At 39.5% G+C, this 22,061-nt stretch overlaps 1 protein-coding gene across 1 annotated transcript; it reads left to right on the top strand.

The window, feature by feature from the left end:
- The first annotated feature begins 15,237 nt into the window (after window positions 1-15,237).
- Window positions 15,238-21,129, top strand: LOC141504920 (uncharacterized). Its single transcript, XM_074210357.1, has 3 exons — window positions 15,238-15,345; window positions 15,601-16,225; window positions 16,689-21,129. Exons 1-3 carry the CDS (start codon window positions 15,238-15,240, stop codon window positions 16,784-16,786), a joined length of 831 nt encoding a protein of 276 aa, XP_074066458.1. The 3' UTR covers window positions 16,787-21,129.
- The last annotated feature ends 932 nt before the right edge of the window (window positions 21,130-22,061 follow it).

Raw genomic sequence — 22,061 nt, 5'->3', positions numbered from 1 at the left:
CAGATGGTATTCTCCATTGCAGATAGCTCAAAATTGTGCCTGATTGTTGCACTGATGGAATGAGCGAGTCCATTAAGGTTGACCATCACCCCCATGTTGATGTTAGGGTGTACAATGTTCTTCTGGTTCTGCTCATCTCACTCAGCTTCAGTTCATGCAGATCCTTCCAGGCTTCCCTGAATTCCCATCCTTCCTGGTTTTTAATAGAACAGTAGAGTTCCTCACATACATATACCAGTTTGTTAAGCCATTCCCCAATTGAAGGACATTTACTTAATTTCCAATTCTTTGCCACCACAAACAGGGCTGCTATGAATATTTTTGTACTAGTGATGTTTTTACCCTTTTTCATGATCTCTTCAGGGTATAAACCCAGTAGTGGTATTGCTGGATCAAAGGGTATGCACATTTTTGTTGCCCTTTGGGCTTAATTCCAAATTGCTCCCCAGAAAGGATGGATGAGTTCACAGCGCCACCAAAATATATTAGTCTGACTCATATTTAAAAGAACAAAAATCTTTGTTTTTCCTGTTGTTTTATTTGCCTTCCATTTTATTTCCATTCACTTCTAAACCTAATAAGTATGTGATCTGTATCTTCCTTTTCCATTTCCTCTGATTCCTTTCCTTCCTTGAAATTCTACAATTTGCTTCCTCTTCCTACTGTCCTGTAGTTGTTGCTACTTCCAATAGCTTATATACCTGTAACACTTTATGATTTACAAAGTATATTTCCATCCTATGAGAAAAGCAGTGAAAATAATATCATCTCCAGTTTATAGATGGTGAACCTGAGGGAGACTCAATGAGATTCCGACTTGTTCATGATCCCCTGGCCGGTAGTACTAGGAACTCAAAGTTAGACTTCCTGCATCTCAGGAGTAAAGGAAATGTTGGTTCATCTTGGTTTGGACTTGGCCTGATTGATACGATAAACTCAGGAAATAAAATGGAGTTTATTAGCACACCGAAGTAGCTTGCAGTCGGATATAGTTGTTGATTTCAAACTGCACACATTCTACTTTTTTATGGACAGGGATAAACAACTTCTATATTAAACATATTTTCAGTAAGGAGATGGTATTAAAACTGCCTTATCTCCTCCTACACTATAGTACTATAGTGAATCAGGATTAGTGCCCATGCCTAAGGGTAGTTTCTGGATCTGCATCCCCTTCAGGCTGGTGGTACAACTGGAGCATTGAGGTAACAGAATGTTGCCTGAGTAATGAACCAATTATCCTTGACTTTTTCTGACATGATTCTCCCTAAATCACACTTTTGCAGATGCATCCTTCCCTAATCCCTCCCAGCTCATTCCCCTTGCTTGCCTTTAAAAGCTTATCTTATACTCCCACAAGTTGCTAGTTTCTGGAATTCAGTCCACTTGGAGAAGCAGAATAAACTTATCTATCCCTCATAACTCTAGGTCATTGTCTCATAAATTCTTCACCGCTCAAACCATAAATTCCATCATACTTTTGTATTATCATCATAAGATGAGGGAGTGCCTTCAGTGATTTCTTCTAGGGTCCTGCTAAAATTGTTGAATGGAACAAGAACTAGGGGAATCCCTAAGGCATGAAATGAGAAAATATTATCCCTTTATTCCAGTTTATTTTTCCATAAGATTTAAAAAAATTTTTTTTAAAAACTGGCCATAAATTCAATTGCACATTTCTTCATCTTTTCCAGAAAGACAGCTTTAAAAAGTTTTGTCTTATTCATTGTTGGAAGCCAGTAGAAAACTTAAAATAAAATGATAGAAAATATAGGTAAGAAAAGAAATTTTATTCTCTAGGATTTATCATAAATCTACAAGTAGAGGCCAACTGTCCAAGAAGACTCCTCGAATCAAGAGATTTATCCAAAATCAAAGGATGAGGGTGGTTCCTTGGAGTCCTGTCTATGAAGGTTGCACAATATCAATTTGCCCAAAAGCTCATCAGATTATCATCCTTATACAATACTATCTGATGAATTTTTATCTCTTCCTAGACTTTAAGCATCATGAGGGAAAGCAAGTTTTCCAGCTTTCTAATCAATTATTATTAACATAGGAGGAGATACCCACAGGTTCTGATTTCTTACTTAATGGCAAAGGTGACTGAGACATAAAAGTTGAGTATTCTCAAAAGAAATCAACTTAAAATTTTTTTTAGGTTTTTTTTTTTTGAAAGGCAAATGGGGTTAAGTGGGTTGCCCAAGGCCACACAGCTAGGCAATTATTAAGTGTCTGAGACCGGATTTGAACCCAGGTACTCCTGACTCCCAAGGCCAGTGCTTTATCCACTACGCCACCTAGCTGCCCCCCCAAAATTTTTTTAACCAGGAATTTAATTTGAGAAAGTTATTCTCTGATACCAGATATCTGTTCTTCCCATCTCTCATATTCCTATTTATAAATCTTATTAAATAAAGAAAAAAAGCTTTGTTTTTAATATGATTTGCTTTTATTAAATCAATGCTGGATCTTAGGGTTAATCACTTTTTCCCCTCTAATGCTCTAGCCATCTGATAATAAGCAACCAAATTTTGACTGACTTCAGATTTAACAGTATATATTTTCCATAATTATCTGTCAGTTCATTCTGATAATTCAGGTATTTATGAATTCCTGGGGTGTTACATATCCTTAGTTTCTACTTAAAAAGGGTTTTTTTTCCTGTTTCAGATTGATAGTCACTGCTCTTGCTAAAGGAGATAGAATCTCAATGGTAATATTGAGTATTGATTTTTTTTCCTCTCCAGAGTTTCCTCAGAAATGTAATACACGTGCAGCTAGGTGGTGCTGTGACTAGAGCACTGGCCCTGGAGTCAGGAGTACTGAGTTCAAATCCAACCTCAGATACCTTATAATTACCTACTTGTGTGGCCTTGGGCAAGCCACTTAACCCCATTGCCTTGCAAAAAAAAAAAAAAAACCTAAAAAAATTTTTAAAAATGTAATGCAGTTGGACAAAAAGGTAGTCAGAAGACAATCCTTGTTATACAGCATCAAGCTCCTGAATCCAACTTCAAGCACTGTTCAGACTTAAGTGAATATAATAGAATTGCTGTAGGTGAGAAACTTTATAATAAGGGCAAGAAACCCTTTACTGACCATTCAAACTTTATTTATTACCATGGAATATATACTCAAGGAAAACATCCTAAACAGTAAATTTGGCAGAGTTTTCAGTATCAATTCATGCCTTCTTTGTACATCAAAGAATGAGAAACCATTTAAATGTAATGAATGTGGAAAAAACTTAAGCAGTAGACAAAACCTAGCTATAAATCAAATAAATCATACTGGGGGAAAAAAAACCATTTAAATGTAATGAATGTGGAATCTCAACATCAAAGAAATCATACTGGAAAGAAACTATTTGAATGTAATGAATATGAAAAATCCTTCAGCCAAAAGGGAAATCTCTGCAAACATAAGAGAATTTATACTGGAGAGAAACCACTTGAATGGAATGAATGTGGAAAAATCATTCAGCCAAAAAGGGAACCTCTTCAAGCATCAGAGAATTCACAGCAGAGAGAAACATAAAAAATTGCATAGTGGAAAGAAGCTATACATATGAATGAATGTGGGAAAGACTTCAACTCTGAGCAACATCTTGAACTACATAAGATAATTCATTCTGGAAAAAAGTCCTGTGAATGTAATATATGTGGCAAAGCCTTCTGCAATAAACATTTCTTAAGAAAACATAAAAAAATTCAGATTGGAGAAAAACCTTGTAAATATAACAAATGTGGAAGAGCCTCCAGAGAGAAGAGCAACCTTGAAAAACATAAGATGATTCACACAAGTGAGAAGCCCTTTGAATGTAATAAATGTGGGAAAGCCTTCAGCAATAATAGATACCTAATTCAACATAAAAAAAAACCCATACTGGAGAGAAACCCTACAAATGGAATGAATGTGGGAAAGCCTTCAGCACTAATAGCTATGTAATTAAGCACTAAAGAATCCATATTACACAAGAGCCTTATAAATGTAATGAATGTGGGAAAACTTTCATAAGCAATAAACAGCTGTCCAGACGTCAAAAAGTTCTTACCACAGGGAAGCCACATAAATGTAATGAATATGGGAAAACCTTCTGCACTAATTCTCTCTTTGAAGCACATAAGGTATTAGTGAGAATTTCTATGAATGTACCCAAACTTGGAGAAACATAGACACACACCATATTCCAAGATATATGTCAACTTTGCTTGGGAGCATAATAAGTCCATGGTAGGAGCATCCTAAGCTACCTTTTCTTCTAAAAAGGCAAAGAAACTGTTGAGACTGAATTGGTCCAGAGCAGAAAGTCTGAAACTGGTAGGGCAGTTTACTGGTCATCTACAGCAGAGGTGTCAATCATGCTCACCTAGGCCATTAATAAGTGAGCTACACTAAAATGTATTTGGGAAATATTTTAAAAAATGATTCAAAACACATTTAAATATAGATCATATTAATATATCATTTTCTAAGTTAATATGCAGCCTGTGGGATCCTTCTAATGCCAGGTGTCTAGGTGAAGGCCCCACTTCAGCTCCCACATTGCATTATGATGCTGGAAAAATAGTAGGGGAGAAGGTTTTAAGAACTGAGGTGGGTTCATTTTGGGAATCAGGCTCTCTGACTTGGGAGGGTAAGAAAAAACATAGGTTTTAATTCACAGGTTACTGCAAAAGTTCACAGACTGCTACAAAAGATTCACAGGTTACTATTAAATGTTCACAAGTTACTACAAAAGGTTTACAGGTTAGCTTTGGAGAAGCAACAAGAATTTCAGTAGTAGTAGTGAAGTTAAACAAAGAAGAAACAGCTACAAGCTGGGCTGGTGAGACTAAGGACAGCTGAGAAAGAGAAAAAAAACAGAGATGTGACTAGGCCTTAGATCAACATGAATCCAGCATAGAGAAGTAGATGGGCTGAACTTTTATAGAGGGCCTAGCCCACCTCTTGTGCAGGAAGGAGTGTGGAGGAAAGGGTCGACTGACCCACCTGGACTGAACTGGAGTCAAGGCATATACCCTGGAAGGCTAAGAGCCAGTCAGGTAGAGAAGGGGTAGGGGAAAGGGGCTGAAGTTATTTTGTTATCTTAGTGAATTCACATTTGAGAAGAGGGTTAAATTGATCAATGGGGAGGGAGTCAGAGACCCACAGAAAATGTCAGACAAGCATTAAGTTCTTAATATTACAGGAAAGACTAGACAAGTATTTCTCCTCCAACATTTACATATGGATGACTGGTCTCCAATTTTGAGTTTGACACCACTAATGTAAGGTGTAAAAAAGTCCTGTGCACAAAGGAGCTAGGCTCTCAAGGCTTGAAGGACTCTACAGTGATCAGGTGAATTTCCATGTGGAGAGGAAGGGAATTGAACCCATACTGAATCTTCATTAAATGTGATTCCTATGATATTGTTAATTAAACTTCCTTTAGGAAAACAGTGCATTAGTATCTCATTTCATTCTGATCCTAAGCTTCAGCCACTAGATCTGCCTGAATAGATCTGGCTCAGAAAATTTAACATAATGAGAACTGAATTGAATAACCTTATAGTTGATGTTGGAAAAGGGCAATGAAGAGGAGGGACTGATCCCCAGATATAGCAGCTCTGCAACCCCTATCCCCACACTGTTGTACTTCTGACTACATACCACAAACCTCAAATGGAACAGGGTTAGCACTCCCACCATCTTGTGGAGATTAGCTCAGTAAATATGTAAGGATGTCAACTGGAGAAGAAAGGTTCTTCAAGGGATAATGTACTATAGTCTTTCCTCATTACCTTAGAAAAGCTGAATAATCAACACAAAGAAAATCCAACTACCCTTATTTGTCAACCAAAGGCAGATATGAGTGTTCTCTGAATCTTTAGAAACTATATCCTTAATGCAAAGGGTTAACTTATGATCACAGTGAATTTTTACTTTCTTTTCAGTTGCTTGGGTTAAAGTAGGCCATTGTAAATACTGAGCTGAACATTGTAAAATATTATTGGTTGAAATTATATATTTTTGAGGGGGGCTTATAAAGATTTGTCTCATCCAAGAACTATTGTGAAGTGCTTGGGATTCTCTATGACTTTTAGAAAACTGTTAAGATGTGGATTTTATTGAAAATCTGTATTCGAAGATACAGGAGGAGGCAATGCAAAGAATAGGGCTTCCCCAGAACTCCATGAACTTTCCAGAATTGGGGGATAGGGTTAATATACCAAATAGACAACCATTAATTACTGTGGATAGCTAGTATTTAAGGGGCAAGAGTGTAATGGGATCAAATGGGATAATATTTGTAAAGAGCTAACCATATAGCAGATGCTTCATAAATGCATATTCACTTACCACTCAGTAACTGAACCTCTCATCTTCAAATCTGATAAGGTATAAGCCATATTTGTACACTCTAGCCCTTTGCAGATTAGGTTGGTTTTTTTTTTCCTCAGAGGAATTGAAACTGTCCTTGAGATTTAATTGGCTGAAGAAACTAAATCTTGGACCTTGATCTTTTTCCATGGTTGTCTGGGTACAAAAATATATCACAGTATGTAAAAGGCTGAAAAACCTTCCTTAGGTTTCTGACCATATATCAGCATGATGAACATTAGCACTGGAGGTTGAATCAAGGTGTTGCCAGTGGGATTTCTGGGGGTCACAAATTAAAGAATTTGGGAGCCACTGAAAGACAAAAGAATTTGCACACTCTCTGGGATGTTAAAACTGCTCTGCATTTTATTATGAAATATAGCAAAGTAAACTGATTCAAAAAGTTTTTTCTTGCAAAGCACTTTAGGACAGGGTGAATAACAAAAGGCTTGGCAAGGTTGCTTGGTAGAAAGAGACTGAGACAGAGAGAGGAAGATAAATACAGAGAAAGCTGACTGGGAGAGAGAGAGAGAGAGAGAGAGAGAGAGAGAGAGAGAGAGAGAGAGAGAGACAGAGAAAGGCAGAGACAGAGAGACAGAGAAAGAAACAGGCAGGCCAAGTTTGAGTGAGAGCGAAAAAGAGATACACAGATAAAAGTGCAGGCAGCCATGAGGCTAGGCTTAGTCTATCCACATGACATGGGGAATACCCATGGTGCTCCATGTGGCCTAAGAAAGTGCGAGAAAAACCCATCCTGCTGGATGGAAGTTAAGAATCAACAAAGAAGAATGAGAAGAGGAAGCAAGAATGGGTAAGTGCTTCCTATTAAATACTCTTCTGTGGTAGGTTGGACAAGGGGGTGGCTCTTGGAGAGTGGTCTTGCACCTTGGGCCAGGTATCTTCCAATGGCAAGCTATGAACTGGTCCTTCCTATCCCAAGATGCTCAACCCCCAAGTTCAACATGTCATTCCCTGTCACATCAGAATCTAGAGTCAAGGTTAGGTGAAGGGGAAAATGGGGATATAAACTACAGGGGTCAGTTTTCAAATCAGGAGCAAACACAGCCTTCCACAATTAACAAGATTTTAATGGCATTGAAAAAATTACAGAATTTGTTTCTGCTACATTCATAATTCTCTGCATCAAAGTTTCTTTTCTTAATTAAGATGCTTTCTTGGGGTGGCTAGATGGAGCAGTGGATAAAGCACCAGCCCTGGAGTCAGAAGTACCTGGGTTCAAATCAGGTCTCAGACACTTAATCATTACCTAGCTGTGTGGCCTTGGGCAAGCCACTTAACCCCATTTGCCTTGCAAAAAAAAAAAAGCCTAAAAAAAAAGATGCTTTGTCAGTGTTTCTAATTTTCAACCGGAGTGCCCAGCTGGGTTGGGTCTATTATCATATGCCATTACTATATACATCTAAGACATGGATTAAATTGTTTAATAGAAGATGACTAAAGACAGCATCTGGTCTTTTTTCCACTAAATGCCCCTCAAAGTTAATGTCAACTAGTTACCATTCTTGAAGTTAGATCATTCAACTAATTCTGAATCTTATAGGGCTACATTATTATAATGTCTTAGTCTCCTAATCACATCCCACAAGATCTAGATCAATCACTATTATGGGTAAACCTTCTAAGTTACATTTGAATTTTTTATGCCTTCAAGAAAAAAATATTGTACTCTGCATTTTAGTTACAAATTTCCTGGAAACCATTTACTATTATTATATATTTTATTTGTTTTCCCTTTACACACAATGGTAGTTTCTACCAATCTTTTTTTTGTAAGGTTTTAAGTTTTATAATTTTTCTCCTTTTCCCTACCCCCCTCCCCAACAGAAGGCAATCTAATAGAGGCTTCATATTTGCAAACATGATAAGCAGAGATTAAAACTGAATGTGTTGAATGAGAAGAATCAGATCCAAAAGGAAGAAAGAAAACATTAGAGATAGCAAAATTATGTAATAAGACAACTTTTAAAAATTGAAGATAATTTCTTCTCTGGTTACAGATGATATTCTCCATCACAGATCCCCTAAAATTGTCCCAGATTATTGCACTGATAGGAGCAAGGCCATCAAGGTTGATCATTTTAGTCACAAGTTTGCTAGAAACCATTTTATTTTAATATCATTCTAATATCTAAACATTTCTAGTCTAAAAAGAGATATGTCCAAACTTGGCATGTCCTCCGACAAATATCTCTTCCCCAAGACAATTGAAGTGACATATAAAGGAATCTTGAATAAGAAAAAGGCCATAATATGTTAAAAAGTATTTTGGGGGTTAACATTCCAAAGTGGTAGTCAAAACTCAGATCCTTCCTAGACTTCTCAAGTGTTCCCATTTCAAGGGGCCTCCTCCCTGCTTTGTCAGTGAATATATAAAATAGTTAAGTTAAAATTAGGAACATGAGATCCTAACATCATGAAAAGTAAAAAAAAAAAAAAAAGATAAATATTAATATTTGCTCACTGGTGTGTGTTAAATATATAGTTCTCTTTGATTCCAATCTTTTTCATAGACAAAAGCTGAATTTGTGTATTTTAGCCTCAAATACCTGGAGTGGGGTAGTAGAGAGCTGTAACTCACCTCAGACTGTGGAATCCCTCACAAACTGGGTTGAGTAGTAGTAGTAGTAGTAAGAGTAATAGTAGCAGTAGTATCAGTATCAGTAGTAGTAGTAGTAACTGTTGCAGGCCTGCTGCTAACTTATCAGTTACTCATAACCTAATACTAGTCTCAGATAAACACTGAAGAGGCGGAAGACAAAGGTGAAAAGTTCTCGGTTTATTCAACAGAATCCAAGAGCTTAAATATCCCTTTAGTCCCTGGTTTACTCCCAATTCACCAGTGTTCCCAATTAGGAAAATAAACAAATGCCTCTATGTTCCTGGATAGCAGATGTTAAAGTTCACTTCCTCAGGTGAGCACTCCCACCCCATTTCCAGTTTAGTGTTTACAAAGCTCCAGAAAGTGCCAAAATGTAAGGAACAGATAAAATCTGGAGAGGTGACCCAGGTGGGTAAGTCCTATAAGTCATTCCATGTCACCTTCCTGTGACCCTCAACAGTCTCTTATAGTAGTAACAGTAGTAGTAGTGGTAATAGTAGCAGCAGCCGTAGTAGTTGTTGCAGTAGTAGCTGTAGCAGTAGCAGCTATGGCAGTAACAGCAGCAGCAGTAGTAGCAGTGGCAGTAGCAATAGTAGCAGTGGCAGTAGCAATAGTAGCTGTAGCAGCAACAGCTATGGTAGTAACAGCAGCAGTAGTAATAGCTGTAGCAGTAGCAGCTATGGTAGTAACAGCAGCAGTAGCAATAGTAGCCGTAGTAATAGCTGTAGCAGTAACAGTTTTGGTAGTAACAGCAGCAGTAGCAATAGTAGCTGTATAGCTGTAGCAGCAACAGCTATGGTAGTAACAACAGCAGTAGCAATAGTAGTTGTAGTAATAGCTGTAGCAGTAAAAGTTTTGGTAGTAACAGAAGCAGTAGCAGCTATGGTAGTAACAGCAGCAGTAGCAATAGTAGCCGTAGTAATAGCTGTAGCAGCAACAGTTTTGGTAGTAACAGCAGCAGTAGCAATAGTAGCCGTAGCAATAGCTGTAGCAGCAACAGCTATGGTAGTAACAGCAGCAGTAGCAATAGTAGCCGTAGCAATAGCTGTAGCAGTAACAGTTTTGGTAATAACAGCAGCAGTAGCAATAGTAGCCGTAGTAATAGCTGTAGCAGTAGCAGCTATGGTAGTAACAGCAGCAGTAGCAATAGTAGCCGTAGTAATAGCTGTAGCAGCAACAGTTTTGGTAGTAACAGCAGCAGTAGCAACAGCTATGGTAGTAACAGCAGCAGTACTAACAGCTGTAGCAGTAGCAGCTATGGTAGTTAACAGCAGCAGTAGCAATAGTAGCCGTAGTAATAGCTGTAGCAGTAACAGTTTTGGTAATAACAGCAGCAGTAGCAATAGTAGCCGTAGTAATAGCTGTAGCAGTAGCAGCTATGGTAGTAACAGCAGCAGTAGCAATAGTAGCCGTAGCAATAGCTGTAGCAGCAACAGTTTTGGTAGTAACAGCAGCAGTAGCAATAGTAGCCGTAGCAATAGCTGTAGCAGCAACAGCTATGGTAGTAACAGCAGCAGTAGCAATAGTAGCCGTAGCAATAGCTGTAGCAGCAACAGCTATGGTAGTAACAGCAGCAGTAGCAATAGTAGCCGTAGTAATAGCTGTAGCAGTAACAGTTTTGGTAATAACAGCAGCAGTAGCAATAGTAGCCGTAGTAATAGCTGTAGCAGTAGCAGCTATGGTAGTAACAGCAGCAGTAGCAATAGTAGCCGTAGTAATAGCTGTAGCAGCAACAGTTTTGGTAGTAACAGCAGCAGTAGCAATAGTAGCTGTAGCAATAGCTGTAGCAGCAACAGCTATGGTAGTAACAGCAGCAGTAGCAATAGTAGCTGTAGTAATAGCTGTAGCAGTAACAGTTTTGGTAGTAACAGCAGCAGCTATGGTAGTTAACAGCAGCAGTAGCAATAGTAGCCGTAGTAATAGCTGTAGCAGTAACAGTTTTGAATAACAGCAGCAGTAGCAATAGTAGCCGTAGTAACAGCTGTAGCAGCAACAGTTTTGGTAGTAACAACAGTAGTAGCAATAGTAGCCGTAGTAATAGCTGTAGCAGCAACAGCTATGGTAGTAACAGCAGCAGTAGCAATAGTAGCCGTAGCAATAGCTGTAGCAGCAACAGTTTTGGTAGTAACAGCAGTAGTAGCAATAGTAGCCGTAGTAATAGCTGTAGCAGCAACAGCTATGGTAGTAACAGCAGCAGTAGCAGTAGCTGTACTAATAGCTGTAGCAGTAGCAGCTATGGTAGTAACAGCAGCAGTAGCAATAGTAGCTGTAGTAATAGCTGTAGCAGCAACAGCTATGGTAGTAACAGCAGCAGTACTAACAGCTGTAGCAGTAGCAGCTATGGTAGTTAACAGCAGCAGTAGCAATAGTAGCCGTAGTAATAGCTGTAGCAGTAACAGTTTTGGTAATAACAGCAGCAGTAGCAATAGTAGCCGTAGTAATAGCTGTAGCAGCAACAGCTATGGTAGTAACAGCAGCAGTACTAACAGCTGTAGCAGTAGCAGCTATGGTAGTTAACAGCAGCAGTAGCAATAGTAGCCGTAGTAATAGCTGTAGCAGTAACAGTTTTGGTAATAACAGCAGCAGTAGCAATAGTAGCCGTAGTAATAGCTGTAGCAGCAACAGCTATGGTAGTAACAGCAGCAGTAGCAGTAGCTGTACTAATAGCTGTAGCAGTAGCAGCTATGGTAGTAACAGCAGCAGTAGCAATAGTAGCCGTAGCAATAGCTGTAGCAGCAACAGTTTTGGTAGTAACAGCAGTAGTAGCAATAGTAGCCGTAGTAATAGCTGTAGCAGCAACAGCTATGGTAGTAACAGCAGCAGTAGCAGTAGCTGTACTAATAGCTGTAGCAGTAGCAGCTATGGTAGTAACAGCAGCAGTAGCAATAGTAGCTGTAGTAATAGCTGTAGCAGCAACAGTTTTGGTAGTAACAGCAGCAGTAGCAACAGCTATGGTAGTAACAGCAGCAGTACTAACAGCTGTAGCAGTAGCAGCTATGGTAGTTAACAGCAGCAGTAGCAATAGTAGCTGCAGTAATAGCTGTAGCAGTAACAGTTTTGGTAGTAACAGCAGCAGTAGCAATAGTAGCTGTAGTAATAGCTGTAGCAGTAGCAGCTATGGTAGTAACAGCAGCAGTAGCAATAGTAGCTGTATAGCTGTAGCAGCAACAGCTATGGTAGTAACAATAGCAGTAGCAATAGTAGCCGTAGCAATAGCTGTAGCAGCAACAGTTTTGGTAGTAACAGCAGCAGTAGCAATAGTAGCCGTAGCAATAGCTGTAGCAGCAACAGCTATGGTAGTAACAGCAGCAGTAGCAATAGTAGCCGTAGCAATAGCTGTAGCAGCAACAGCTATGGTAGTAACAGCAGCAGTAGCAATAGTAGCCGTAGCAATAGCTGTAGCAGTAACAGTTTTGGTAGTAACAGCAGCAGTAGCAATAGTAGCCGTAGTAATAGCTGTAGCAGTAACAGTTTTGGTAATAACAGCAGCAGTAGCAATAGTAGCCGTAGCAATAGCTGTAGCAGCAACAGCTATGGTAGTAACAGCAGCAGTAGCAGTAGCTGTACTAATAGCTGTAGCAGTAGCAGCTATGGTAGTAACAGCAGCAGTAGCAGTAGCTGTACTAATAGCTGTAGCAGTAGCAGCTATGGTAGTAACAGCAGCAGTAGCAATAGTAGCCGTAGTAATAGCTGTAGCAGTAACAGTTTTGGTAGTAACAGCAGCAGTAGCAATAGTAGCTGTAGTAATAGCTGTAGCAGTAGCAGCTATGGTAGTAACAGCAGCAGTAGCAATAGTAGCTGTATAGCTGTAGCAGCAACAGCTATGGTAGTAACAATAGCAGTAGCAATAGTAGCCGTAGCAATAGCTGTAGCAGTAACAGTTTTGGTAGTAACAGCAGCAGTAGCAATAGTAGCCGTAGCAATAGCTGTAGCAGCAACAGTTTTGGTAGTAACAGTAGCAGTAGCAATAGTAGCCGTAGCAATAGCTGTAGCAGCAACAGCTATGGTAGTAACAGCAGCAGTAGCAATAGTAGCCGTAGCAATAGCTGTAGCAGCAACAGCTATGGTAGTAACAGCAGCAGTAGCAATAGTAGCCGTAGCAATAGCTGTAGCAGTAACAGTTTTGGTAGTAACAGCAGCAGTAGCAATAGTAGCCGTAGTAATAGCTGTAGCAGTAACAGTTTTGGTAATAACAGCAGCAGTAGCAATAGTAGCCGTAGCAATAGCTGTAGCAGCAACAGCTATGGTAGTAACAGCAGCAGTAGCAGTAGCTGTACTAATAGCTGTAGCAGTAGCAGCTATGGTAGTAACAGCAGCAGTAGCAGTAGCTGTACTAATAGCTGTAGCAGTAGCAGCTATGGTAGTAACAGCAGCAGTAGCAATAGTAGCCGTAGTAATAGCTGTAGCAGTAACAGTTTTGGTAGTAACAGCAGCAGTAGCAATAGTAGCTGTAGTAATAGCTGTAGCAGTAGCAGCTATGGTAGTAACAGCAGCAGTAGCAATAGTAGCTGTATAGCTGTAGCAGCAACAGCTATGGTAGTAACAATAGCAGTAGCAATAGTAGCCGTAGCAATAGCTGTAGCAGTAACAGTTTTGGTAGTAACAGCAGCAGTAGCAATAGTAGCCGTAGCAATAGCTGTAGCAGCAACAGTTTTGGTAGTAACAGTAGCAGTAGCAATAGTAGCCGTAGCAATAGCTGTAGCAGCAACAGCTATGGTAGTAACAGCAGCAGTAGCAATAGTAGCCGTAGCAATAGCTGTAGCAGCAACAGCTATGGTAGTAACAGCAGCAGTAGCAATAGTAGCCGTAGTAATAGCTGTAGCAGTAACAGTTTTGGTAGTAACAGCAGCAGTAGCAATAGTAGCCGTAGTAATAGCTGTAGCAGTAACAGTTTTGGTAATAACAGCAGCAGTAGCAATAGTAGCCGTAGTAATAGCTGTAGCAGCAACAGCTATGGTAGTAACAGCAGCAGTAGCAGTAGCTGTACTAATAGCTGTAGCAGTAGCAGCTATGGTAGTAACAGCAGCAGTAGCAGTAGCTGTACTAATAGCTGTAGCAGTAGCAGCTATGGTAGTAACAGCAGCAGTAGCAATAGTAGCCGTAGTAATAGCTGTAGCAGCAACAGTTTTGGTAGTAACAGCAGCAGTAGCAATAGTAGCCGTAGTAATAGCTGTAGCAGTAGCAGCTATGGTAGTAACAGCAGCAGTAGCAATAGTAGCCGTAGTAATAGCTGTAGCAGCAACAGTTTTGGTAGTAACAGCAGCAGTACTAACAGCTGTAGCAGTAGCAGCTATAGTAGTTAACAGCAGCAGTAGCAATAGTAGCTGTAGTAATAGCTGTAGCAGTAACAGTTTTGGTAGTAACAGCAGCAGTAGCAATAGTAGCCGTAGCAATAGCTGTAGCAGCAACAGTTTTGGTAGTAACAGTAGCAGTAGCAATAGTAGCCGTAGCAATAGCTGTAGCAGCAACAGCTATGGTAGTAACAGCAGCAGTAGCAATAGTAGCTGTACTAATAGCTGTAGCAGTAGCAGCTATGGTAGTAACAGCAGCAGTAGCAATAGTAGCCGTAGTAATAGCTGTAGCAGTAACAGTTTTGGTAGTAACAGCAGCAGTAGCAATAGTAGCCGTAGTAATAGCTGTAGCAGTAACAGTTTTGGTAATAACAGCAGCAGTAGCAATAGTAGCCGTAGTAATAGCTGTAGCAGCAACAGCTATGGTAGTAACAGCAGCAGTAGCAGTAGCTGTACTAATAGCTGTAGCAGTAGCAGCTATGGTAGTAACAGCAGCAGTAGCAATAGTAGCCGTAGTAATAGCTGTAGCAGCAACAGTTTTGGTAGTAACAGCAGCAGTAGCAATAGTAGCCGTAGTAATAGCTGTAGCAGCAACAGTTTTGGTAGTAACAGCAGCAGTAGCAATAGTAGCCGTAGTAATAGCTGTAGCAGTAGCAGCTATGGTAGTAACAGCAGCAGTAGCAATAGTAGCCGTAGTAATAGCTGTAGCAGCAACAGTTTTGGTAGTAACAGCAGCAGTACTAACAGCTGTAGCAGTAGCAGCTATAGTAGTTAACAGCAGCAGTAGCAATAGTAGCTGTAGTAATAGCTGTAGCAGTAACAGTTTTGGTAATAACAGCAGCAGTAGCAATAGTAGCCGTAGTAATAGCTGTAGCAGCAACAGCTATGGTAGTAACAGCAGCAGTAGCAATAGTAGCCGTAGTAATAGCTGTAGCAGCAACAGTTTTAGTAGCAACAGCTATGGTAGTAACAGCAGCAGTACTAACAGCTGTAGCAGTAGCAGCTATGGTAGTAACAGCAGCAGTAGCAATAGTAGCCGTAGTAATAGCTGTAGCAGTAGCAGCTATGGTAGTGGTGGTAGTAGCAGTAGTAGCAGTAGTAGCAGTAGTAGCAGTAGCAGTAGCAGCAGCAGCAGCAGCAGCAGCAGCAGCAGCAGCAGCAGCAGCGGCTGTAAACATTTACACTTCAGGCTGTGCAAAGGGCTTTCCGTTTCTCACAGCTTTCCCCCCCAGGACAGTTATTTGAACGCCGCCTCCCTCCCCATGAGCGCGCCGGCTCCTCCAGTGCAGAGCCCGCGCTCTCCCGCGGCCTTTCTCGGACTAGCGGGCTGCGCCGACTGGACTCCATTTCCCAGCATGCCTCGGGGGCTCTTCCCTCCCACGCGCCGCGGAGGCGAGGCGCCCGGCGGGCCCGGGCTCAGTGCGCCTGCGCCCGCCTCCAGCCTCCGACGTTGCCCGCAGCCCCCTAGCCGGCCGGGGCCTCAGTCGCCGGGTCTCCGAGGACCGGAGAGCGGCCTCCCGCGGCGGGGACGGGCGGAGGCGGCGGGCCGACCCGGCCCCGATGCTGTGTGACCCGGAGTCAGCCGACACCCTCTCCGGGCCTCGGTGGCCTCCCCTGTACGATGAGGAGGGGCGCCCGACGGCCCCCGCGGCCCCTTCCCGCGCCGCCTCGGTGACCCCCCGGTGGAGGGAGCCGGGCCCGGGGCGGGTCTGGAGCTGGAGCTGCAGCTGGTGCCGAGTCAGCGTCTCCAGGGGCACCCTGCTCCGTCTGGGGGACAAGGTGGGGACGGGCCGGCGGCGCCGAGCGGCCCCGCGGCGGCGGCCCGGCCTCCCCGCTCACCGGCGTCTCTTCCCCAGGTCTGGCTGGTGGGGACTCCGGCTTCGCCCCAGCGGGGAGAGACGAGGGGCCGCCGAGCCTGAGCGCGGCGGGCCGGACCGGGCCCTCCCACGTGAGTGACCCTCGGCCTGCCCTCCCCGCGGGCGGGGCCTCCGACCCGGAAGACTGGGGGTGGGGCCCCACGTGAGTGAGGCCTGGGCCCTCCCCTCCCCGGGGGCGGGGCCTCCGACCCGGAAGACTGGGGGTGGGTGGGGCCCACGTGAGTGACCCCTCGGCCCTGGCCTTCCCGCGGGCGGGGCCTCCGACCCGGAAGACTGGGGGTGGGGTCCCACGTGATTGAGGCCTGGGCCGTTCCTAGAAGGTGGGACTGGGGGGGCTGCCCCCCCAGGGCGGCCCACGTGTGGGAAGCCTTGTCCCCTCCCCGCCCCCAGCTTCAGGTTTTCTCTGTGACCCTGGGGGGGGGGGGCTCTGCTAGTTCCTTCCCTCCAGCTCCTGGAAGACTCTTGTTTATCATCATCACCCTTGTTATTAGCATCTCCTAAACCATATTTTCCAACATTTTTTTACTTTCCCAGGCGGTTTAGTGCGAGAGCGCTGGGCTTGGAGTCAGGACTGTCTTTGTGACCCTGGGCAAGTCACTGACATCGGTTTGCCTCAGTTTCTTCATCTGTAAAATGGGGATAATAATTCCACCTTCTTCCTGGGGTTGTTGTGAGAATCAAGTGCGATCAATTTATAAAATACATAGTCCCTGGAGCCTAGTAAGTGTACTATAAATATCAGCTTTTATTATCCTTTTTTAAAGGATTTGTGATTTAATATAAAATTTGTCATTGACATCTCAGTTGCACAGAGATAGTTGTTGGTTCCTAAGTTTCCATTTTTTTGTTGTAGAAATGTGTATGTATGTATGCATATAAAATTAATTGGTTTTGAATTTGCTTTATTTTATGAGATGAAGTATATAGCGAAGCTTTTTTTCCTAGCAACATTAAGCAGTGATCCATTTCAGTTTCATCAAATTTATAACATTATTTTTAAACAATTTCTTATAAATATAACTAAAATTTAAAAAATGTTTCATTTTCATCAAGTTTATATTTTTATTTTTAAATGCTTCCTTATGAACATAAATGTAAACCTTAAAAAATGTTCCATCAACATGAATTTTATTTTTGTGAACATAACTATAACAAAGTGTTCAAGTTTATACTATTAATCTTATTTTTGTGAACATAACCACACAAAATGTTTCAAGTTGATATCTTATTTTGAATTCCTTGTGAACCTGATAATAACTTTAACACAAACACAATACAACTTACAGTTATTTACATTTGAATATGAGTTTCAATTATGTAAAAGTGTTATAACAAATCATTTACTTTTCCATATCCCCTTTGACATTTCCTATGTTCATTCTTACATAGTCATATAGACACTGGTATTTGTGTAATTAAGTTTGTGGTCAACTATCTTAGAATTTTCTAACTTTGCATTCTTTGCTTTTATTGTTTCAGATAGATCTTTTCAAATTTCTTTCTAAGCCTAATTCTTTCAGTTTTAAGTCTGTATTCCAAAACATTAATTGCAACTGTTTATTCTGTCATTCTCTAATTGTTGGATATTTCAAGTGTCATTTTTTTTTATTTTTGCTCTCATAACAACTGGTTGAATACGCAGTTTTTTCCTCCCCTGTAATGGCTGGGTATATTCCTAATAATGGGACTGTCAGTGGAGTAAGAGTATGATTGATTTTTGTAAATCTTGCAAAACTACCAGATTGATCTTTTAAAAAAGATTCTACTATAATTCATCCCCTAGTTTATATACTAGTTTTTCTATACCCCAGCCACCATCAAGTTTTACCATTTTAAGCTATTTTTGCCATTTTTATTGTTGTTAAATATCTGAAAGTTTCTCTTTGTACAAGTTAGTTTGAGCATTTTTGGTGAGTTCATAATTTACAGTGTTTCCTCTTTTATGAATTCCATTCACATCCATTGATCACCTATCAGGAATTGGGTTTTGCCCTTCAATATTTTTATACTTTTAAATTTTAACCCCCCCTCAGAAGATATCCTTCTTACTTTGCAGAACTGGATGGGATTCTGAAACACTGTGTATATCGACAGATTTTATTGATCAACTGTGCTAGGGGGTGACGGGGTTCTCATCCTCTTTATCTTTTTTAAAAATTCTCGTAATAATGGATGACTTTCTGGGACAGAAAGGTATGGGAATAAGGGCAAAATTTGTATGATGTAAAAGCAAAAGATGTTAATAAAATTAATTTTTGAAAGTATTTCCAAGAGCTAGTATTTATGTGCAATGGAGAAATATAAGAGACTTCACTAGTACAAACATGGCTAAAACAAGGAGGTTTATTCTTTCTATTATTTGATAAGAACTTAGGAAAGCAAGATTTAGCCATTAGACAAGAAACAAATGAAAAGTTTTTACATTGGCAGAGGAGATAAAATGATCCATGTTTACAAGTGACATAATGCTTTACTTAGAAAACTCCAAAAAAATCATTGAAGAAACAGAAATGACTTATACCTTCAAAAAAAGAATGTAGGTTATAAAAGGTATCCAGAAAAATCTTCAACATTTCTATACTGCACAAGAGAATCAAGGGGAAGTGATGAGTAAAAATTCTATTCAGAATAACTCTAAAATGCACAAATTATTTGTTTAACCTACAAAGACACATGGAAATCTTATTTTAAAAACTACTCTAAAGCACTCTTTACTGAACTAGGAAAAAACTTAATTTGAGATATATTCAGTGCTCATGTTTGTACCATTTATATTATAATAAAAATGATACTGCAATAGTTCATTTTTAGATTTTAAGGCTATTGATAAAGCTACTCAGGTAATTCTAAATAGAACTATATAATCTAGCTTTAAAAGCATTTGGAGAAACAAAATATCTAAAATCTTAAAGGGGGGAGGGAAAAGAAGGTAGGAAGGCATCGTAACATGACTAGACTTAAAACTATCTTTTATGTAAGACAATAAAACCATTTAGTACCCTTAGAAGCTGATAATGTAAATCAGTGGAACAGACTTGATTTAAACAAAAAAGAATAAATAGCAAATGAAAACAGTCTAGTTTTGATAAAACTTAAAACACAAATTAGTGGGGGATATGGTTCCCCTTAAGACAAAAACTGTTGGGAAATATGAAAGGCAATTTGATAAAATTAGATTTAGACCAATATCTTACACTGTATTTCACAATAAGTTCCAAATGCATTATTAACCTAATCATGAAAGATCATATTAAAAGAATTAAAAGAAAATATAATGAATTAACTATGAAACATTCTTCCAATTGCATTCTTCAATGTAAAGATAATTTTTAACCTTAATTTTTTTTTTTTAAATTTTGAGTTCCAAACTTTCTCTTTCCCTTACATCTCCCTCTCTGAGAAGGTAAGCAATTTGCTTCAGGTTATATTCCCATGTTAATCACTTTGTAAAAGAAGACACAGACAAAAAATATATGGAAAATGAAAAATAGTATGCTTCAGTCTGCATTCAGTTCTTTCTCCGGAAGTGAATAGCATATTTCATCATGAGACAGGAAGAATTCTTAACCAAAAAAGGGATAGGGATAGAGGAATTAAAAAGGAAAAAATAGACAAGATCTGTTACATAATGAAAGTAAAAAGAAAAGCCAATCAATATCACTAATAATAGTCTGACATCCAAGATCTATAGACTATTAGTCTAGCTAGATGGTGCAGTCAAGAGGATGGGAGTTTGAGTCCAGCCTTAGAATCTTGATACTTACTAGCTGTGTGACCTTGGGAGAGTCACTTAATCCTAATTGCCTCAAATCCAGGGCCATCTCCAGTCATTCTAATTCATATCTGGCCACTGGACCCAGATGACTCTAGAGGAGAAAGTGACTTAGCACAGCTCCCTCACTCAAATCTAATTCATATATTTGTCATGGCATCTCTTCTCTGAGGTTGTGGTCTTCTTCAAAAATGAAGAACAAAACATTTTATTTTTTTAAGAATTGTAAAGAAAGTCAGTACCCATTGGTTGTGAACAGGCTGAACAAACTGCACAGTAATGACAAATGTTTTTGTGCAATAAAAAATGACAAATGGGTGGCTAGGTGGCACAGTAGATAAAGCAGAGACCCAGGAGTCAGGAGTACCTGAGTTCAAATCCAGCCTCAAACATTTAATAATTACCTAGCTGTGTGGCCTTGGGCAAGCCACTTCACCCCATTTGCCTTACAAAACCTAAAAAGAAAAAAAATGACAAACATGTATATATTATGTATATATTTGGAGAATCATAGATCTAAATGAACTCCTACAGAATACCAAGAGAACAACATACAGTTTGATCTCAACAACAATTATCAAGAGAACAGGTCAACTCCAACAGATGTAAACAGAACAGTAAAAAACAGCTGAATTCTAAGTGGTTGTTTTAAAAAAATCTTAATCTCCAAAAAGATAATGAAGCATCCGAGAGGGAGCTGACCATGGATTTAGAAGTTTGCAGACCCCTGCTAGGCACTGTAACTGCATTGTCGTTTGTTTCTTAACTTCCTATATTTGTCTTTTTTTTTTGGTAAGGCAATGGAATGAAGTGGCTTGCCCAAGGTCACACAGCTAGGTAATTATTAAATATCTGAGGTCGAATTTGAACTCGGGTCCTCTTGATTCCAGGACCAGTGTTCTACTCACTGCCCTACCTAGCTGACTCTCTGACTCTCTATTTAAGTTTGAAGGAAGTGAAATAGAGGCATATCCAGAAATGATTGCTATGAAAAACAAGAAGGATAAATAAAACTTATTTTTAAAAAGATTCTTATATATTTTACTTATATATTTGTCTCATTTCCCCAATTTATTTTTTATTTCTATTTTATTTTTTTTGGTGTAGAGGTTTTTCATTTTTAAGCAAATTAGTATATCTACCTTTATTTTCTTCTATTTGTTTAATAACTAAACATTTATCTTCCTGTACGATTTAGAGAAATATATTATTGTCATGTATTTTTAGTTTTTTCTATCATACCTCATCCTGAATTTAATATGGTATTGGGTAGTTTGAATTTAAATTTTGAATCAAAAATATTTTAGCCTTTTAATTTTCCATAGATATTTAACTTTATTTTATTTCATGTCGTTTTTCTCTTTATTTGTTTTTTTGTTTTACCCAATACCAGTTACATTGATTAAAATTTTGATGATCTTAAAAATTTGGATAATTTAAAAAATTTGGATATGCAAGTACCTTCTAATATGCTTGATTTTTTTTGATAGGTGATATTTCTTGTTTGAGGATGTGGAGAGATTTTCATTTTTTATATCCCAAGGACTGGTGCTTAGTAAAAACTTGTTGACTGAATTTGAGTATGTAGGAATGCAAGTGATTTTTGTGAGTTTATCTAGTTTCTTCCTAACATATTTTTTCAGTTTTTTTATAATTATAAATTTATAATTATAAATCTGAATTCTTTGAAGATAAGATATTGATGCTAAAAAATGGACAATGAGTAAAGGAAGAGACATCAACATGAATCCTATGTAATTTCTGTAAATAGCGTAAGTCAATCATCATACAAAGAAAAGGTAAAAATAGCTTGGAACCACCTTAGCTAACATTTTACTTGACAAGCAGATTGGCAAAGCTGCCAGAAGCAATAACATTTTTAGACTACTTCTCAGGCTTCTTGTTTTCAAGATTTCTTTACACTCTTAAGAATTATAGAAGACTCAAAAGAGCTTTTTGTTTATGTGGGTTATATCCAGAGGAGTGCTGGAGCCAGCAGGGTCTTGTACTGATCCAGCCAATTTCAGTATAAACATTTATACCATAGAAATCAGCAAAGGTTATAAATTAGACCTTGATTTATTGGGCTTTTTTAATTGCCTAGGCTTAAGAAAGTGTTAGAGAAAATCTTAATA

Source organism: Macrotis lagotis, chromosome 1 (assembly GCF_037893015.1).
Source record: "Macrotis lagotis isolate mMagLag1 chromosome 1, bilby.v1.9.chrom.fasta, whole genome shotgun sequence".
Classification (NCBI taxonomy): domain Eukaryota; kingdom Metazoa; phylum Chordata; class Mammalia; order Peramelemorphia; family Peramelidae; genus Macrotis; species Macrotis lagotis.
This window is presented reverse-complemented; position numbering and strand designations above follow the sequence as displayed.